At 49.3% G+C, this 18,024-nt stretch overlaps 8 protein-coding genes across 8 annotated transcripts; 6 read left to right on the forward strand and 2 right to left on the reverse strand.

Annotated features, from left to right (window-relative positions):
• The first annotated feature begins 60 nt into the window (after positions 1–60).
• Positions 61–1,218, forward strand: COCSADRAFT_42002 (uncharacterized protein). The gene is made up of 5 exons (XM_007707772.1): positions 61–239; positions 303–398; positions 484–553; positions 603–982; positions 1,039–1,218. The coding sequence occupies exons 1-5, from the start codon at positions 219–221 to the stop codon at positions 1,072–1,074; spliced, it is 603 nt and encodes a 200-aa protein (XP_007705962.1). The 5' UTR covers positions 61–218; the 3' UTR covers positions 1,075–1,218.
• A 140-nt stretch (positions 1,219–1,358) lies between these two features.
• On the reverse strand, positions 1,359–4,126 carry COCSADRAFT_42004 (uncharacterized protein). Its single transcript, XM_007707773.1, has 2 exons — positions 3,537–4,126; positions 1,359–3,483 (listed from the first exon to the last, which is right to left on the reverse strand). Exons 1-2 carry the CDS (start codon positions 3,679–3,681, stop codon positions 1,616–1,618), a joined length of 2,013 nt encoding a protein of 670 aa, XP_007705963.1. The 5' UTR covers positions 3,682–4,126; the 3' UTR covers positions 1,359–1,615.
• Positions 4,127–4,483: 357 nt separating this feature from the next.
• On the forward strand, positions 4,484–6,583 carry COCSADRAFT_176724 (uncharacterized protein; the record flags this gene model as incomplete). Its single annotated transcript, XM_007707806.1, has 2 exons — positions 4,484–4,835; positions 4,896–6,583. The coding sequence occupies 2 exons, from the start codon at positions 4,484–4,486 to the stop codon at positions 6,581–6,583; spliced, it is 2,040 nt and encodes a 679-aa protein (XP_007705996.1).
• Positions 6,584–7,866: 1,283 nt separating this feature from the next.
• COCSADRAFT_42007 (uncharacterized protein) lies at positions 7,867–9,809 on the forward strand. The gene is made up of 2 exons (XM_007707774.1): positions 7,867–9,182; positions 9,243–9,809. The coding sequence occupies exons 1-2, from the start codon at positions 8,124–8,126 to the stop codon at positions 9,639–9,641; spliced, it is 1,458 nt and encodes a 485-aa protein (XP_007705964.1). The 5' UTR covers positions 7,867–8,123; the 3' UTR covers positions 9,642–9,809.
• A 17-nt stretch (positions 9,810–9,826) lies between these two features.
• Positions 9,827–10,493, reverse strand: COCSADRAFT_185907 (uncharacterized protein; the record flags this gene model as incomplete). Its single annotated transcript, XM_007707807.1, has 2 exons — positions 10,167–10,493; positions 9,827–10,084 (listed from the first exon to the last, which is right to left on the reverse strand). Exons 1-2 carry the CDS (start codon positions 10,359–10,361, stop codon positions 9,827–9,829), a joined length of 453 nt encoding a protein of 150 aa, XP_007705997.1. The 5' UTR covers positions 10,362–10,493.
• Positions 10,494–10,763: 270 nt separating this feature from the next.
• Positions 10,764–12,388, forward strand: COCSADRAFT_154916 (uncharacterized protein; the record flags this gene model as incomplete). Its single annotated transcript, XM_007707808.1, has 2 exons — positions 10,764–10,908; positions 10,965–12,388. Exons 1-2 carry the CDS (start codon positions 10,845–10,847, stop codon positions 12,386–12,388), a joined length of 1,488 nt encoding a protein of 495 aa, XP_007705998.1. The 5' UTR covers positions 10,764–10,844.
• A 1,963-nt stretch (positions 12,389–14,351) lies between these two features.
• On the forward strand, positions 14,352–14,862 carry COCSADRAFT_31650 (uncharacterized protein; the record flags this gene model as incomplete). The annotated part of the gene is made up of 3 exons (XM_007707757.1): positions 14,352–14,656; positions 14,712–14,785; positions 14,843–14,862. 3 exons carry the CDS (start codon positions 14,352–14,354, stop codon positions 14,860–14,862), a joined length of 399 nt encoding a protein of 132 aa, XP_007705947.1.
• Positions 14,863–16,313: 1,451 nt separating this feature from the next.
• COCSADRAFT_42009 (uncharacterized protein) lies at positions 16,314–17,667 on the forward strand. The gene is made up of 3 exons (XM_007707775.1): positions 16,314–16,619; positions 16,674–17,028; positions 17,089–17,667. The coding sequence occupies exons 1-3, from the start codon at positions 16,468–16,470 to the stop codon at positions 17,629–17,631; spliced, it is 1,050 nt and encodes a 349-aa protein (XP_007705965.1). The 5' UTR covers positions 16,314–16,467; the 3' UTR covers positions 17,632–17,667.
• Positions 17,668–18,024: the final 357 nt, after the last annotated feature.

Here is an 18,024-nt window from a genome sequence, read left to right on the forward strand (position 1 = left end):
TGCCCCGCCCCCCTTGCACAGGCGCCATGACATAAGCAGAGCATTACCCTGTCGCCTTGGGCATGAGACGCACGAAGCGCTACATCAGGCGCATCCTAGACATCGCATTCTCTCGATATACTGTCGCGGGGCACCAGATACCACCTACTCTTCCATACATACCTCTTTCCTACACTCTTACCTCCACTATCGTCGCCACCAGACAATAAACTGCCGCAATGAAGCTCGTTTACATTGGCGTACGCCCTACCCTTCACCGCTGCCCACCGTACAACGCCCCCGGGGTCGCTGACAGGATGCAGGTTTTCAAGAATGACACCAAAGATGCCATCGAACTGACGGGCGCGGAAAACCTCAAATCGATCAATCGATGGGTACAAAAGGGCGTCAAAGAAGGCGTACGTTAGAACCGTTTCCGCGCCAACTACGCTCTCAGGCACGAGATGGGGCGCATGGGAACGCACATACTTACGGCGAGCGCAGATTGTCTTTGCTTCGGCCGTGGTTGCTAAAAGAACACCCCCGCATAAGATGACGGATGTCCTGGAAAATGGTACTATAGGGTCATCCTTCAGGTCGCCCTGTGCTAACACTACACACAGGACACAAGTTTCACGCCTTGGCTTCCGCCGATCCCATATGTGCTGTTGTCGTGACCGACGATGAATACCCCAGCAGTGCCGCGCATCGCATTGTCCGCAAGGTCCTTGACGAGTTCTCCGCCAAATACCCTCGCTCTGCCTACAGCGGCTTCACAGCCGACGCCACCAAACTGTCGTATCCCGAGCTCAAAGAATATGTCGAGAAGTACCAGGACCCGGAAACCGTCGATGCCACAATCAAGATCCAGCGGGAGCTTGACGAAACAAAGGTCGTACTACACAAGACTCTCGAGAGCGTCTTGGAGCGTGGAGAGAAGCTGGACGATTTGGTCCAAAAGAGCGAGGGGCTGAGTGCGCAGAGCAAGATGTTTTACACCCAGGTGAGCTTCTGGCAACATCCCAAAACCATGGTCATTGTTGCTGACATTTGGATCAGGCTAAGAAGCAAAACTCGTGCTGCACGGTCATGTGAACGTTGCTTAGCTTTGACGAATCTTCCATTTGTTTGGGCGTTGGTATCTGCATTTCATAGTCAGGATAACGAATTTTGTATACCCATTACCCGTCCAACAAGTTGGCTTTCACAACTGCCTTGCTGAACTAACATGTCCGGCCTGCTCATCTAATCTCTTTCCTAGGGCAGACTGCATTTGACCGTGATATTATGAGCGCGAGAAAACGTATCCGTTAGTCAGTAGTATCCCTGTCAAACTAGGGTTATATATGTACACGTATACGTGTGTTTGCATGAATGAAAATAGGGGAGACATGATTGATTTTGAGCATCTCTCAAGTATTAGTACCACTATCTAAAAGCAGGACACGATTACGTGAATTAAACCACGACCATGCACGAGCACTTGCCCGGCGCAATTAATACTTTAACCCATACTCTCACCTCTATGTCCGAGCTGGAGCAGATAATCGTGTTGACCTCACCATGATGTCCACCCTTTTGACATTTGCCTTCCCCGTCATTGCCATGATAGTACCTCGAGTCCGCCGTCTCTTTTTTACAAAAATTCCTCATTGTCATCCTCGTCAAAGTCACAAGACATCAATTCGGCAATGAGAGAATGGCCGATACACTCCCATCCGTCCAGGTCGTAGAGTGTGGTATTGGGTTGCACTATTTCGTACTCTTCGTCAGAGCCCACGTTCAAGGCATTATCTATATCTTCTTCATTCTGGGGTTGGTCGAACTCTTGTTCGGAGTATGCAGGGTGGCTTGACTCGAGGATTGTGAAGGAGTTCCCCTTTTCCAATGGGGAGAACGGAGTGCTTAAATGTCCAGTGCAAACAGAAGAGGAATTGCCAGTTTGGTAACCACAGACTCGTAGATTCGAAGATGATGTTTGCGTCTCGTCTCGAAAAATGAAAATCCATTCCCCCTCTACCTCAAGTTCTTGATTGGGAGTTTCGAAAGCGGAGTGGACATCCTTTTGCCAGCCTTTAGAGCTCACCCTTATCCAGTAGTCCAAGCAGTATCTGCTAGATATGGGAGGGCACGAGCGAAGACGTCCATTCACCCATGGGTTTCGATTGGCGAATATGGAGTCAACTTGTTGAGCTCGGACTTCATCAGGGGATCTGCTTGTCGTTGGTTCAGTAGGAGTTGGCATGACCCCGAGACGCTGAGTGCAGCCGCTGTCATGTCGCATATTCAAGTTTCCGGCGGGCCCCAATAAATATGGAAAGCTGTCACCTCTGGATTCGCAGTTTTGCGAGAGACAAGGACATACGAAACTTGCGGTCGTAGGACAATACCTATTTGAATAACCAATGGAAGCCGGATCGCTGTGCAAAGATGGGTAAGACTTCATTCCGGCCATGCAAAAAGAATCCATTGAAGATGCTTTGCGAAGGGGATGGCACATGGACGAAGGCAGTGGCAATGGGATTGTCGGCCGAGATACCGTCCAGTTGTCGTGCAGGAGCGGGTTGAATGCGGATCGGAAACCTCCAAATGCTTGCAAGCACGATAGGGGAACCGGTCTACGTCTATGAGTCTCCTTAGTATGCTTGTATTCTGTTCCATGTCCAGTGGACACGGAAACGGGTAGTGCGTCCATGAATCTCTGCGTTGAGAGATTGAATGGAAGTTTCAATTCAGGAGCCTGAGAGGGGGCGGTGACGAGACGGCCTTCTCCCAAACCCAGTATAGCTAGAGCTGTCTGATGCGAGTCGAAGGCGTCTTCAGATGGGAGAATGGGAGACAAAAGTTTTCCAAAGGTGTGTCCGGAAGCCGTAGCTGTCAGTTTCTTTTGTCGTGCGAGGAATAATGGTGCAGATTTGGGAAGACTATTTGAACCTTGGGAGACTTCTGTTGTTACCAAAGGTTGCGAGAAGGCAGATTTGGACTGCCAACAACCTGTGGCGTCGTGGCAATCAAGGAAATGTGAAAGGGTAGACAACCGTGGTTGCGTTTGTGGCACCCTTGACGGCTGGAAACTCGAGGCAAGCGCCGTTTCCACTGATGCGTATGATTTCACACTCAGCGGCGGTGGATTCGTGAATTGGAGTGTGGTAGGTAGTGTATCTGATTGTAGCTGTTGCGGCCAATCGGACCCGCTGATTTCAAAGCAAAGACTGGTGGTAACGTCTGGTAGGCATCGACTATGGTTCAGACCTCGAGGGTCCTCGGTAGCAGACGACGAGTTATCTTCGAGGCATAGCGTGGGAATCTCGTGACCAAGGGCAACGATGCTTTCCGTTGTGCGCAGCCTGGCAATCCCAGCACTTTTTCCTTGGATATTGTGGCGCTTTCCGGCACATCCACACCGCCGCCGCCGCAAGTTAGCATTAGAGATTGATGCGTTGGAATGCCATGGCGAATATGTCGACGACTTCTCAGGGTCTGCTAGGATGCTGAACCTGTTTGCTATGCCGGCCTCAGATTTGATGTATCGCAACAAGGGAGGAAACTCAAAGTACCAGTGTGAGTGAATTTATACTCTGGGCTGTGATCGGGCACCCAACTGTACGAAGGGTCGTCGCTGTCTTTGGAACGACGCGCAGAGGAAACTGGCTGCGCAGGAATGTTGTCGCAAGAAGAGAATGGTGTTTGTCCTAGGATCATGCTAGTAGTGCGAGAAGAGGGAGTGCTAGTCTAGGAAGTATAGGGATAAACGAGGAAAAGACGGCATGGGCGTGGATGTGGGGATTTGCCTTGTGAAGGCCATGGTATCGCTCATGCCATGCAAGCTGTAGCATGTGTTTGTGTATAGTACACACAAGGAAGGGGGGGATTGTCAGGTGATAGGGCTAGCCGTTTCTGACTGAAGTATGAAGCAGGCAAGATGGATGCATTTGCATTGCTGCTCTTTCTTGTATAACTCTGGGGTTATTTGTGTCTGCTCGGGATACCGGTCACGTGACCGTCGTTTCTGTAAGTTCGGTTGTTGATCCGTCAGTTGAGATGAAATTAGTAGTAAGAAATATTCTGTCATGGTTTTGGAGATGGTATCTCGATGAATTGGGATCGATAGATGAATGAATGGATGCGTTGAATGTCACCGGCGTTGTATGTGTGTATGCATAATGGATAGTGATAGTAGCAGAGAAAGTGCCTCCCATCTCGTCATCGGCGGCTGACAAAGGAAGCTTGGGCCTCGCGCGATCCCCAAGAGCAGGCAGGCACAGGCGATGGTGTGTGGTAGCGGGGAAGCCATGTATGTCTCCCGTTGCCCGCCGCTCTGCCTGGGCTCATCCATCTGCTCTGTTCCCAATTGCCCTTGACCCCACCCCGCAATTACTTTCGCCGCCCACACAATCCCCCTCCCACAGGCGCTCCAGGATAATTGGCATCACCCGCGAGCCTGCAATTACCTGGAGCCGCTTCTGCCGTGTCCATCCCGTCTCCGTCATATTTTCGCCCAACCATGGCCAATCCCTCCCGCCCACACTCGGCGCAGACGCACCATCGCCGCCCAGGCTCGCGCATCGTACCTGCAATTCCTTACCGCCTATCCAAAGCCCAGCCATCAGCGAGGCCCATTACGCCTGAAGAGTCTAACAAAGGCACTCCAGCGCCACCGGCTGACCTGCAGCTAGAGCAGCAGCACCAGTCTGATGTACGCTCAGAGCGACAACAAGCAGCCATCGCAGACACACCTCCTACCCCCGATTCGAGGGCCTCTGCCGATATCACTGGAGATGTGGCAGGTGCACCTCGGTCGGATAGCGTCACTGGGGAGCTGTCGAATGGACAGACGCCATCTGCAGGCACTTCTGGTGGGTATTCGATATGGGCTACTGCCAACATGGGGCACGCACTAAGCTATGCAAATGTAGAAAAGAACCAACGTCGTGCGGTCAATGGCCACGCCAACGCCAAACCTCGCACTTCCCGCCCCGAGTCCAAGCCAGGTGTGAATGGCGCCCATCGCAAACTTACCATACCGACCTATCTTCCCCCGCCCTTTGTCCCCTCGAGCAAGGCAGGCACCCAAACACCACCCGCCAACGGAAGCGACGTCACGTATACCCCAACGCACCGTACCCACTTGAGCGGCGGTGCTGTAGCATCACAGAGTGCAAATGAGTCGCCGGCCATTCCCATCACACCCCGTGAATCCGACGTCGATGTGCATGCTTTGCCTCGACCTCCGCCTGGCTTTGGGCCCCAGCAGTTTACTCCCTTCTTCCCCGGTCCCACCCAGTACACACCAGAAGGTGCGCCCTGGCACCTTCCTCCACATACGATTGCGCCGCCCGACCCTGCCTACCAGAACGGGGTTGAGTATCACACCCCGCTCTTTTCAAATGGCCCTCAGGCCTTTCCAGCGCCCTACAATGGCCATTTTTCTCCTCGAGAGGCTGCCCTAGCTGCAAGCGGAGCCCTCAATTCTTATTCACAGTCGCCAACCAAAGCTCAATTCGAGACGATGCCTACGATTGAACATGTAGACGATCAGCACCCAATCACCCACCAGGATGCGCCTCCAGAGGAACGAGTCGAGTCTTCTTTTGAGCTCGCAGGCTACTTATCCTCGCAGTTTGGTAACGCCGAGCTTGCCGATTTCATCCTTCACATCAGGTCTCCCGAGTCTATTCTGCTGTCGTTACCAATACATGGAATTGTCGTGATGCGCAGTCCCATCATTGCAGAAGCTATTCGCCACAGTCCCGTGCCTTCTCATAGTAACAGGGACGCGCACCCAGTGACCATCGTTGTGCGGGACCCTCTGGCAACCCGTGATTCTTTGGAAGAAGCCGTCCGAGTCTTATACGGTGCGCCGCTTATCCGTCCTCAAGGATTTTTGTACGGACTCGAGCCGTTTGTATCATCTCCATCGCCTGAGGCTCGTCGCCGCATGCAGCAAGTCTTGGGCTATATTGCTGCGGCCAGAACTCTACAGATACCCAGCATGCAGTCCCGCGGCGTTCACACCGCCAGAATGCTGCTGCGATGGGACACCGTGGATCTCGTTCTGCAATACGCACTAAGCTCCGACATTGACGATCCTTTTGTGACTGCCCTAATCAATCACGCCCTTGCATTCATTGCATACTTTTTCCCGGCCAACTTCAAGCTACATGCAATTGCGCCAGAACTCAAGGACGCACCGCGCCTGCCGACAGTGGTACCTGTGGAGTCTCGTCAGCCTGCCCACAATCCTCGATTGAGTAAAATTCGGTTCGGCGATGCACCACCCGAAGATGACGTCCAAGTTCAACCCAGCTATCTTACCTTGGTCCTTTCGACCATTCTCCTTTCTCTTCCTCTTTCGCTGATCGAACATTTGTTCAATCAAGCGGCGGCCCAACGGATTAGCCCGAATGAAGTTGCGAGGCAACTGCGAGATGTCATTGAGGAGCGTGAAAGTCGGCGACAGAAGGCACTTCGAAGTCAGTCAACTCAGGGTCAACACGGCTCCATGTCAGGTTTGAATAACATCTACATTGAAGAGAATTTAGAGCAGGTCGAACCATCACCGCTCCATCCTTCTGGCTATCGGCTGACGACCAGACGAGTGTAGTGGTAGCAGGGCTTGGGCAGGGCTTCAAAATGGATAAAAGTAATCGCGGTAGATGTATTGGTGATTATCTCGGTTGTTTTATTTGGGGGCCGCGATACCTTTACTCGAGCGGATTTGTTGTGATTTCGAATAAGCGCACAGGAGCGATTTTTGTGCTTGAGTTTGTGTTGGAAATATAGCATCATTTTGGGTGTGTGGTTTTTTTTATCTCTACAAAGTATGTAGCATAGCGAGCGTTGAGGGCGTTTTGCGTGGACATGAGGGACGAGTTGCTGATCCACGGCCTTTCCTACTAAAAGCACGAAACGACATGACGAAGCATATTCCCCCCTGGAACACGACAGCATTGTTAGCGGAACATTGTTCTGTAAAAACACTACGGCATACTTCTTCTTTCTTCAACAATGGCGTCTGGGTGCGAGGATAGTTCTGGGCCGGGCAAAGGCTAAAAACAGGGTCGCAGTTTAGAGGCCTCGATAGGCCACCTGGAAAAGCGAGTGATTATTTTTCGAGAGTATGGTATATATGGTTTCTCGTGTGCTGCGCGTCGTAAGCTGTAGGTGGTGTATTGCCAGTCTCGCTTGGGCGACTTGAATTGCATTGTTTGTAAGAATATCTTTTCAGTACGGACTATTGTAACAGTACACGGCTAAGAGGTGTGAGCCAACGAAAGGTGAAGGCGTGTCGTCTCCCCGCTCCTTGGATGTTCATCCTCTCAGACCAAGTCGAGTTCATGGGCTAGGAAAGTCAAGGAACCGACAGATGAATACCCAACACGAGGACGCGTGACGCGAGTTGAAAAATAATCGGTTTGTGCTGCCGACGCCCTGTGCCTCGAGTGCCGAGGACGGCAAAGTGCTCCAACCACGCTATGCTAGAGCGCCCCGGGAATTAGCCATTGGCCATTAGCCATTGGTCATGGGTCATTCATCATGTCCCTCGAGACGGGAATAATGACACACAATCTGGTTTCATGACGTGCTTTCCGAGATGCTCTTGCTCTCGTCTACTACTAGCCGACACATGATCCGCGGAGCGCCTAGTAAGCACTTGGCTATGGACATACTTGGACAGTATTAACTAGTGAAAGAGAATTTGTAAGAACAAAAAGTAACAAGCCCCACCACGGCAGGCTGCCGTTCGTACTCGGCATGCCGCACGCCCGTTTCGCATCACTGCGCTTGTGGCGTTCGTGCTCGTGCTCGTGCATGTCCTTGTGTTTGTCCTCGGCCATTACTTGCAGCGAGACGCGAGCAAAATGCAGAAACATTCCCCAAACCATAGCTCCTCACCTAGTTCCTGGCCGACCCGCTTTGTTTTGCCAGGCTTTTGTCCTCACTAATCTCTACTATCTTGCCGACTGACTACTGTCATACACTCGCCGATTTGGCCACGCCTGAAATACCTTTCCGCCCCTGTTGATGGGCTCTTTTCGTTGGTAGGCACTGCCACTACTTCATCTCTGCGGCCAAATTCCATTTGTATCGCTGTCGAACTATTGACGCCGATAACGCTCACTTTCCTTCACCTCCAGTCCGTCATGGACCATACCACACCCTCGTCTCCAGAGAAAACCAGCTATGCTGCACCAGCATTAAGTGCGTCACTCAACTTTGACGAAAAGCCGGACAATCAGCCATCGCTCGCCTCGTCGGATTCAGTCCACAGCTCAGGTCCAATGGCGGTAGACGAACATCCACAACAGGAAAAACACATGACCGAGTCCACCAGCACCCAACCATCAGGGGCAGACTTGGAACCAGTTCGGTCCGCCCACCCAAGCGTACGCGATGTGTCCAAAATACCCAATGGCGGCCTATGGGCTTGGCTCCAGGTCCTCGGTGGCTTCTTCCTGCTCTTCAACTCGTGGGGCATCATCAACACGTTTGGCTCCTACCAGGCCTACTACGAAACAACACTCCTCCCAAACTCAAGCGCATCGTCCATCTCATGGATAGGCTCCATCCAAGCTTTCCTTCTCATGATGGTCGGCGCCCTTACAGGTCCCATCTACGATGCTGGCTATTTCCGTGAACTGCTCCTTGTCGGCAGCTTCTTGCTTGTCTTCGGCCAGATGATGCTGAGTCTCTGCCATGCATACTGGCAAGTCCTTCTTGCTCAGGCTTTTTGCATCGGCATCGGAACAGGCTGTCTCTTTGTGCCCAGCGTGGCTATCCTCTCCACCTACTTCAGTACTAAAATTGGCACCGTCATTGGTATAGCTGCATCCGGCTCTTCTTTTGGTGGTGTCGTATACCCCATTGTATTTCACAAACTACTCCCGCAAATTGGATTTGCCTGGACGACTAGAGTCCTAGGTTTCATTATCTTGGCCACCATGGTCATACCCAATGTGTGCATGCGCGTGCGCGTTTTACCGGCAAAATCGCGCTCGCTGCTTGATCTGCGTGCGTTCCTGATTCCTGCGTACAGTCTGCAGGTTACGGGTTTCTTCCTGGGTTTCATGGGCTTGTATATGCCCTTCTTCTTTGGACAGGTGTATGCGATTCAAGAGCAAATCACGAGTGAAGGGCTGGCGTTTTACTTGCTGGCTGTCATGAACAGTACCAGTATGTTTGGCCGAATCCTTCCCAATGTGGTATGTTTTACTTCCTTCCCATCTTGCCCAAGTCATCGTTTGCTAATGTCATGTGCGTAGTTGTCGGATAAGATCGGGCCATTCAATGTTGTAATCCCTTGCGCGCTGATTTCCGGTATTCTCTGCGTTTGCTTCATGGCCGTCTCTTCTTCAGCGGGTATCATCGTGATGATGGCATTCTACGGCTTCTTCTCTGGCTCCTTCGTCAGTCTGCCCCCAACTATTATCGTCCACCTCAGTGCCGACGCGCGGGACAAGATCGGCACTAGATTCGGCCAAAGCTTTGGTATTGTGGCCATAGGATTGCTTGTCGGTACACCAATTGGGGGCGCAATCCAGGAAAACGGTGGTTTTGATGATTTGTGGACATATGGGGGGTGTTTGCTGTTCAGTAGTGCTGCACTGCTATTTTGTGCGCGGGTGGCGTTCAAGGGCCGGGGCCTCATGGTTAAAGCTTGATGAGAAATGGCTGACATGAAATCGCACTAGATGATTACGACCTGAAAAGCCAATCAAAAGTTACATGATTAGTTTAGTCTATGTATAATGATCCCAATTAACACCTGTACCGCAAAGAAATCTGGCGTGCGTCATAGTGTGTAATAGCTCCTCATGGAATAGAAAAAGATTAGTATTTTCTCAGCTCAATCTCCCTTCTCACAAGCAACCTTCAAATCGGCATTGAACACCTCGAACCCTTTCCTTGTCTTCTCGGCAAACCCCACTTGTTTTGCAACAGCGTTCCCACCCATGAGCCACCCCAGCGCCCCGCTAAACTCTTCACTATGCGTCAAGCGGCACCCCCCAGGGACCGCTGTGCTTTCCTCGAACAGGAAATAATGTGTACCCGTGAACAAGAATGGTATACTTCCTGTCCATGCAAATGCAGTTGGTGTGTTTTGCTAGTAAATTCCGTCAGCGAAATGCTTCAAGTCGAACAAAAAACTTAAGTACACCTGATTAGGATACTAATGGCAAACGTACCTGTATCACGGGGTTCATTTTTTGTCCACCTGTTGCAAAATGCACAAGGAGTTTCTGTCCTGGCCCGAGAGTACCGTGTGGTGTGATGGATAAGAAGAAGGAGGTATGCCATTTGGATAAAGACGCAAAGTCGAGGAATTTATCGCGGACTTGCGAGGGGGGTGACGCGATGTCGATGGTTGTCACTATTGACATTTTGGTTTTGGCGTGATGGGTTATGAGTAGGTATCTACAGGACTGATGGCGAGATTTTTCTGAGAAGATTATAGTATTGTTTATGATGATTGTTGGTAGATAGAATGTTTTGTATTGTGTTGAGAAGGAGAGAAAGACTTATATCCATATGTCGACTCATGATGGTTAAGTAACGGCGCACAAGAAAGAAGACTCTGCCTATTGCGGCTCTTTGCGCGGAAGTGCACATTCTCTAACACCACAAAATTGTGTTATCATCTACACTGCATGTGTTCATATAGACCCGTGATGCGAGATGTGAGGCATCCAGTCCGCGCTAAACTTGTTGCGGCTCAATGCGCGAGATCATCTTACGCCAGGCGTAGTTGCCTAACTCAACGGACTTGCATCAGTGCCCGCATTAACTAACCTACCTTCTTCGGTTGCAATCATCTCGTGCGAATTACTATATTCGTTTGCGTCGTATCTAGCCCATGACTACCAATGGTCAATGTAGCTGGCCGTTCCAAAGGATGCTTCAACTGCCGCAAGCGCCGCGTCAAATGTGGTAAGCAACGTCCTTGTACGTGTCCCCGCAATGACAGGCTGACGTTTTTGCGCAAGACGAGACACAGCCCACTTGTAAAAGATGTCAAAAGCTAGGTATTGCTTGCGACGGTCCCAGGACGCTCGTGTTTGTTGAAGGAAAAATCATCAGGTCAAGACGGACTCAGAATCCATCGAATAGAACGAAGGGCGTGACAATGACACCTGCTTGGAAGAGAGAGGATGTTAAGAAATCAGCTTCGGTCTCTCCGCCATACCAGTCTTCACCCCAACATGTAGGGCTGAGATTCGATGAGTATGAAGTCTACATATGTCATCTACGACGATACCTCTATCCCAATGGCCCCGTTGACCTGGGACTACAACAACTTCGGACCTCGGACCTTGCTATTAGTCGATATCCAACCATAGGTGCAGGCGCTAATCCTTTGTTCAATCAAGCTGCTTTGACGTTTGCCACGTTACTATTTGGCGCCCAACACCACCAGGCTCGCATCCTCGCCAAGGGCTACGACATGCATGGTGTCGCCCTCCGGCAGTTGAACCAAGCACTCAGTATTCCGGGATGTCACGAACGAGACGACATCATCAATGTCATCAACATCATGGCCATGCTTGAGATGTGCTTGCCAAGTGGCCCCAGAAATTGGTTAAAACACATGCTGGGGCTAGAACAACTCATAGCACTTCGTGACCCAGGTTCGCTGGCATATGCTTCGACCCAAACACTGGAGTTGTACAAAGGTGTTCGCCATATGATATTACTTGCCTCGTTGCGAAATAGATCTCCATCTATTCTTGCTAGACAGCGATGGAAGGCCGTATTGCAAACGCCTCTCTCACTTGAACCAAGAGAAGAAAGAGAATTACATGAGGTAATGGCAGACTGCACGGTACTGATTGCTGCGAGCGACGAGGTTTCCAGAACACGCAACACACATGACCCCGTGCGCTTAGAAAGGGTCGAAGAAATCCAAACGAAAGCTAGGGATTTGCTTACCTTCCTGCAAACCTGGAAACAGCAATGGGACAGTGAAAAGGGAAACTCGTGTATCACGGAAGATGACTTTGAGGCCATTTGCGCAGGTGCTCCACAAGCATTGTGGATGGTATACAAGTTCCAAAACGACTCCATCGCACGTATATTCATGCTATACACCACTGCTATGATCCATGTGCTTCAGATCGTCGAAGTGACTGAAGAGTTACAGGCGCAGTCAGGATTTCCGGGAGTGGAAACCAGCGGTACCCTCCATCTCATCCGTGCAGCAGGCATCAGCATTGCACGAAGTATACCGGATTATCTGCAACATAGGAGATATCGCGGCGCCACAGGGTTTACTTCTCCGGTTGTTCAGTGGGCGGTTCTTATGGCTTGGCAAGTACTTGGGCGCGATGAGTCTGCCGAGGGAAAGTGGATGGTGGGAGCTTTGCAGGGGTATAGCGAGTATGCTATTGCGAAGGCTGCGTGGGAGGTTTGACCTATTCGCTCTTAGATTGTGGTCGTGGATATTTAAGAACCCAATTGAGTGCAACGAGTTAATTGGACTTTATACATTGAGGTTGCGGATAGCATGCGACGCAAAAGAAAGCTAAGATATCACTGCTTTCTTGGAACAATGACACTCGAAACCCCAAAATTGAGTTAAGTCGTTTAGTCTTGCATATAGATAAATGAGGTTTCAGTCAAACTTGACTACTAATTTAAGGTAGGAGGAGCGGAATGGCAAGGGCACGGCATGTTGCCAAAAGAGTAAAACAGGATGAACCGTTCTCAAAGTGTGTACTTATTTGCTAAAAATCGCACCCATGATCAGATACAAGTGCCTTGAACCATCCACTGAAAGGATCACATAAATTCCATAGAAACCAGAACTTCCGGTGAAGATTATTCACAGATCTCCAAAAGTTGTCCCTCTTTTCTACCGTGAAACGTTCTGAGAACCAAAAAAGCATGTGAATAACGGTAGTTAAGATCTTATAAATTTCACTATTCTCTCTTATAATCAATATCCATCGCAATAAGCGAGGCTGTGTGTTATAACTGTTCCTAAGATTGCGGTCTCTTGTGAGATATGATGGAATTAGTAAAGTAGGTACAATAGAGACATAGTGATACAGAAAGAAGTGAAAAAGAAAAACTGCATTCGATCTACAGGAGGGGTTGAGTAGCAAATTATTTCAGCGAATTAAGTTACATGAATTTAGCCTTGTCATTGCTATATTCAGCGTCCAGCCAGTAAGTTATGCCACCTTCTAAGGCCCAAAGAAGCGATCGATTTACTGTTTTGGATGAGTAACAATGTAGCACTGCATAAGCTGAGTAGCATTGCCGGGACCTAGAATACGTTGCGCAAGGTTCAGGTCTGCTAACTGTATGGAGCTTAATAACGGAATAGCTTCATTATGTTATTAATATTGCGCTTCCTTTCTGAATTAGCTTGCATGTCCTTGGTAGCTTGTGCAGGCCTTTGTGGCACTAATCGCTATGATGTACGAGCGAAGCGGGGTAATCTAACAACCGCCTCACTTACGTATCGGAATGGCTAAGAGATAGATGCTTACCATTGTTAATTGGAATTCTAGGGTGATCTAGCCTGACATTCTTTCCACCAAAATAGAGATTCTTTAGTACAATAATAGTAATCATCTATCTAGCTATCCTGCAGGTTCCCCTGTACCTACATTACTACAAAATATAGGTTACTAAGGAGTGAAGGTGCAAAAGGTTAGCGTAAGACAGACCTACACCTACACCCACACGTATGATAATAAGCTCTACAAATGCTTTATAAAGTTCTTTTGGTGGTAAAAGTCTCTACGGCTAGTGATTATGTACGAACTAGATGTAATGAGAGGTTCGTTTAAGTATGTATATGCTCAGCAACACGTGAGTGAGACTAGCCGTCTGAATACGCGATATTGTTTAGTACTTCCCTCTTATAATTTGGTTACTATTCATATACTCGCCCGTTTCGCCAGTCTACATAGGCGCTGCAAACGGAATAATGCTTGCAGCCACTCACCAGGACTCATTCAGTTGAAGGAAATCTCACGTTGTACTGCTAGGTGGGATCTGGGTATACGAGCAATGCGAGGTATCGGCCCCCTGGGCTCAATATCGAACATAAGCCCTTGGCGCTTCTTTTCCAGCCTTCCTTGTTGAACTTGCTGAGGCTAAATGCAAGATTAGAGGCAGCGCAGCGGATATGATATTCCGCTGCAAGGTGCTATGGGCTCGTAAAATTCGTATTTTGAAGCGGTTCTGGACCTTTGCATGATCATGAGGTTACCGGTTTGAGAGTAGCCACTTCTAGAGAAGGGGAGGGGGATGGCAGATATAAAACCCATGCTGATTCTTGCCAGAAGTAAAGAACCACTACGCTTCAGACTACTACTTTCTCAATTGTCTCAATCTCAATCAACTCTCTGATATCCCTTACCATGAAGTTTACTGCTTTCGCCATTGCCACTCTCCTGCCCTTGACGGCCCTCTCTGCCCCCACGGCCGAAGCCGAAGGCGCGTTGCTCTTTGCCCCAGAAGTCGAAGGCGAGCTCCCCGTCCTCCAGGACATCAAGGCCCGCAGTCTGGAGAAGCGGGCTATTACTGCCACCGTCACGGCTGATGCACTCAAGCATCGCCAATGCCCGCGGACCTCGTGCACGGCCGATGGCCAGTACTCACGTGGAACACGCATCCGAATCCGGTGCTTTAGAGGCACGGATACGACTGTCGTATCAGGGAATCCGTACGTAATGATCGGAAGGCCGGTGGAGGATGATGTAACTAATTGCCTACATTAGATACTGGGGTAAGCTCCAGGCAAGTGGAGTCGCAAACAATAACTGGGTGTCTCTTTACTATGTAACCTGGAGCGGTAAGTCTACAACCTGGTATAATTAGTATTGTCTGTTGAAATACTAACCTGCTGTAGGGTTTATTCCTGAGTGCTAATTGACTGCAAAGTTGGCCAGATACAGGCTAGGTAGAGCAATGTTAGTGGTGGTTTGAATGCTCTCTATAGTACTATAATAACTATAGTAAGAAAAGCTAGTGTTTGGATGCTTCTTGAAGTATATGGAATACAACAAATGAGTGCGTATTGATTATGCTCTTATCGATCTCTCTGCTCTCTTAAGAGAGCACCGAAAGCGTTCTGTTGTTACATGGCAGCATATCCCTAGTGACTGGCCATGAGCATCTCTGACTGTTGTAGGCCAAACATTAACAGTCGGCATTACCAGTGTACCTTGTCCCAACAGTCCTCAGGATCGCTGTTATCGCATTGCCTTTTCCATTCGCGATAATTGGACGCATCTATTGTCTGACAGTAGTAGTGTCACTTGATGCCGTTGCGATCATCGAACCATCTCAGTTGTCCAACGTTGATATTTTTGCAGTTGTTCTTAGTCGCAGCGTCGTCTAACCCATTTTTGGTGTCATTATCAGAGCAGGCCCGGTATCTGTAGCTAGTGGAACGGGCATTGACCTTAGCCAATGCGATAGCGATGATATAGGCAGCAGCGACACCGAAACCCTAATCCATGATTAGACGAATATAGCAAAGAATTCCAACGATGCATGGTAGCAATACCTTCATCTCGTGGTAGTTGAGTGTGATTGATACTGCGAAGAGTGGTGGGGTATTATGTTTACTTGATAGTGCAAAGGACAACGATACGTGGGGTCAGATTTATGGAACAAGTAAGAGGACCTTAAGAAAATCGAAGAGTACTCTATAGCCATCCTGTAAACAGCCGAAGGGCGGAAGCAATATATAAGGAGAAAGCGCAGAAATCTCACATATGGAGCTAGGGAGACCAGGACATACGAAGCAGATTGTATATTTGAATTAGAAGTCATCAACGCATGGATCGACCTTTGCTCTTGGAATGTGTCTGGTTTCGCCGTTGAATCTTAACGCTGGTGAGATTGAACAGCATGCTGTACCTAGATGGGTGATTTAACGGTTGGATTTTACTAAGAAAGCAGGGGATTTCGGTTACGTTCCCAGTCTGCCATTCAGTAGCATATTTAAGGCTTTACTATCATACCGCCTCTCTAAATAAACAAAGTACACAGGTACCTGTTGAAGTTCTCACCTACAGGGGTGCCTACAGCAGTACCGCCATAGTACTACCGAGCTTCAAACAAGCCAAGCTCCACTGGCGCTATAAGTTTAACATATCGTTTCGCCGAATCTTCAAAGCTTGAAAGTGGGTCTTCAATCCGGGGTAGCTGCATTTTTGTGTTCGACTCTGATTGGCGCCCAATGGTTTACTCCACTACACTGATAAAGCTCTTACGTACGTACATGTACATAATATCATTTCAACTTAGCAATAGTGCTGGACAGGACTGAAATTATCCGGACCCATTGTTGTCATTCCTCTCCCCGCCATGATGGATTGTTACTACCTCAATCACCCCGCATGTCTGTGCTTTGCATTTCACGCAGCCATCGTATTTTCCAGCGTTGCAGCTTTGTTTTTACTGACGTCTTTGCAACTTTTGCGCTATTCCCCCAAACGCACCTAGCTTCTTTAAGCACTTCTCACAATGGAAGCTTTGTCATATTTCTTCGATACTTTTGCCTCCCCACGACGGTTACTACCCAAGCTTGGACTCGTCTCACTCGTTCTCTCCGGCGCAGCTGTAGTTCCAGATCGCAAAGCATTAATTATTGACACGGATATCTTCAGTGATGTTGAGTACGTGTGACACTATTGCTCAATGCCGCATCGATGCTAATCTACACTTTCCAGTGACGCCGCTGCTCTCCTTCTCGCTGCGACTGACCCTAGTGTCTCTCTCCTCGCTGTAAATGTGAATTATCCCTCTTCGTACTCTGCTCTTGCCACCTCGGCTCTCCTTGCACACTACGGACATCCAAGTATTCCCATTGGCCTCCGCCGACCTATCACAAACGAGAGTTTCTTTGATGACTGGGCATATGAACTTGGCGAGTATACAAGCAAGGTGGCCTATCATTGGTCCGGTGGTTCGCTACCGTGGTTCAAACCCGAAGATGCCTGGATTTCCGTGGAATTGTATCGGAAGGTGCTTTCGGAGCAAGATGACAACAGCGTGACGATTGCTAGTATCGGCTTTTTAGAGAATGTAAGCTGCGCACTCTCCGTCGAGAAGGTTATGAGAAAGTGTTAGTGTTAACTAGAATAGCTCTCAGTACTCCTTAATTCAACAGCAGACAAGTACTCGATGCTGTCGGGCGTTGAACTTGTTCAGGCTAAAGTTGCGGAGTTAGTCGTCATGGGTGGCGACTATCCCTCCGGATACGAATTCAATTTCTGGTCTGATAATCCTCTCGCGACCGCTCATGTCGTCAATACCTGGCCCGGTCGCATAACGTACCTGGGCTCCAAAGTTGGAGAGGCCGTATCTTCTGGTGCTATACTAACAACAAAAGGCCCCATGAATGATCCAGTGAAGAGGGCGTTCGAACATTATATTGGGTACAACAGATCACGGTATTCATGGGATCCCTTGACAATAGTGTATGCATGTCAAGGGCTCGGTGGGTGGTTCGAATACGGGGGATCGGGAGGGTACAATCATGTCTTTCCCAACGGGTCGAATGTCTGGGTTGAAGGAGGAGAGGGGAAGGAGCAGCAGTATTTGAAATTAAAGATGGACAATGAGACCATTGCGAGGGAGCTGGATAGTATGCTCCTACATGGAGCTAACCTCTACGAGAAACCATAGACTACTAAATCTCCTCGTTCGCAGGTGCAGATCCTATTACCATTATGCTACCTTCATCTAATATGTGTATGTAATCGGTCAAGAGATTGCCACAATTGACGGTAGCCTTACAAAAGCTTGCAACGAGACGCAATGTCACCAATAACAAAAGTGGCTATGCAGCCCCGTCAGCTCAGCCACACTTTTCAGCTAATTCATCTTCCGCACTCGCTTGAGAAGGCTGAGCTGTGCGATGTGCAGAGTGCTACGGTTCAGAGTATGGTTATTGGTCAGCCTTGTCGTGTGTCAAGTCTACAATGCAGCCACGCCCTGCTGGTGGTTACCTTAACCGCAATCGTCTAGCTCAAGACTGAGAGGCTGCAAACCCTTGCAATGGCCATAAACCACTAATAT

Source organism: Bipolaris sorokiniana (assembly GCF_000338995.1).
Source record: "Bipolaris sorokiniana ND90Pr unplaced genomic scaffold COCSAscaffold_21, whole genome shotgun sequence".
NCBI lineage: Eukaryota > Fungi > Ascomycota > Dothideomycetes > Pleosporales > Pleosporaceae > Bipolaris > Bipolaris sorokiniana.

Bases quoted from the DNA above. Each gene is read 5' to 3' on its own strand.
- COCSADRAFT_42009 (XM_007707775.1), top strand. From the start codon at position 16,468: ATGGAAGCTTTGTCATATTTCTTCGATACTTTTGCCTCCCCACGACGG. The intron at 16,620-16,673 runs GTACGTGTGACA...TACACTTTCCAG, and splicing joins GATATCTTCAGTGATGTTGA to TGACGCCGCTGCTCTCCTTC. The intron at 17,029-17,088 runs GTAAGCTGCGCA...TAACTAGAATAG, and splicing joins GTATCGGCTTTTTAGAGAAT to CTCTCAGTACTCCTTAATTC.
- COCSADRAFT_42007 (XM_007707774.1), top strand. From the start codon at position 8,124: ATGGACCATACCACACCCTCGTCTCCAGAGAAAACCAGCTATGCTGCA. The intron at 9,183-9,242 runs GTATGTTTTACT...TCATGTGCGTAG, and splicing joins GCCGAATCCTTCCCAATGTG to TTGTCGGATAAGATCGGGCC.
- COCSADRAFT_42002 (XM_007707772.1), top strand. From the start codon at position 219: ATGAAGCTCGTTTACATTGGC. The intron at 240-302 runs GTACGCCCTACC...GACAGGATGCAG, and splicing joins TGAAGCTCGTTTACATTGGC to GTTTTCAAGAATGACACCAA. The intron at 983-1,038 runs GTGAGCTTCTGG...CATTTGGATCAG, and splicing joins GCAAGATGTTTTACACCCAG to GCTAAGAAGCAAAACTCGTG.
- COCSADRAFT_42004 (XM_007707773.1), bottom strand. From the start codon at position 3,681: ATGATCCTAGGACAAACACCATTCTCTTCTTGCGACAACATTCCTGCG. The intron at 3,484-3,536 runs GTACTTTGAGTT...AGGCCGGCATAG, and splicing joins GTATAAATTCACTCACACTG to CAAACAGGTTCAGCATCCTA.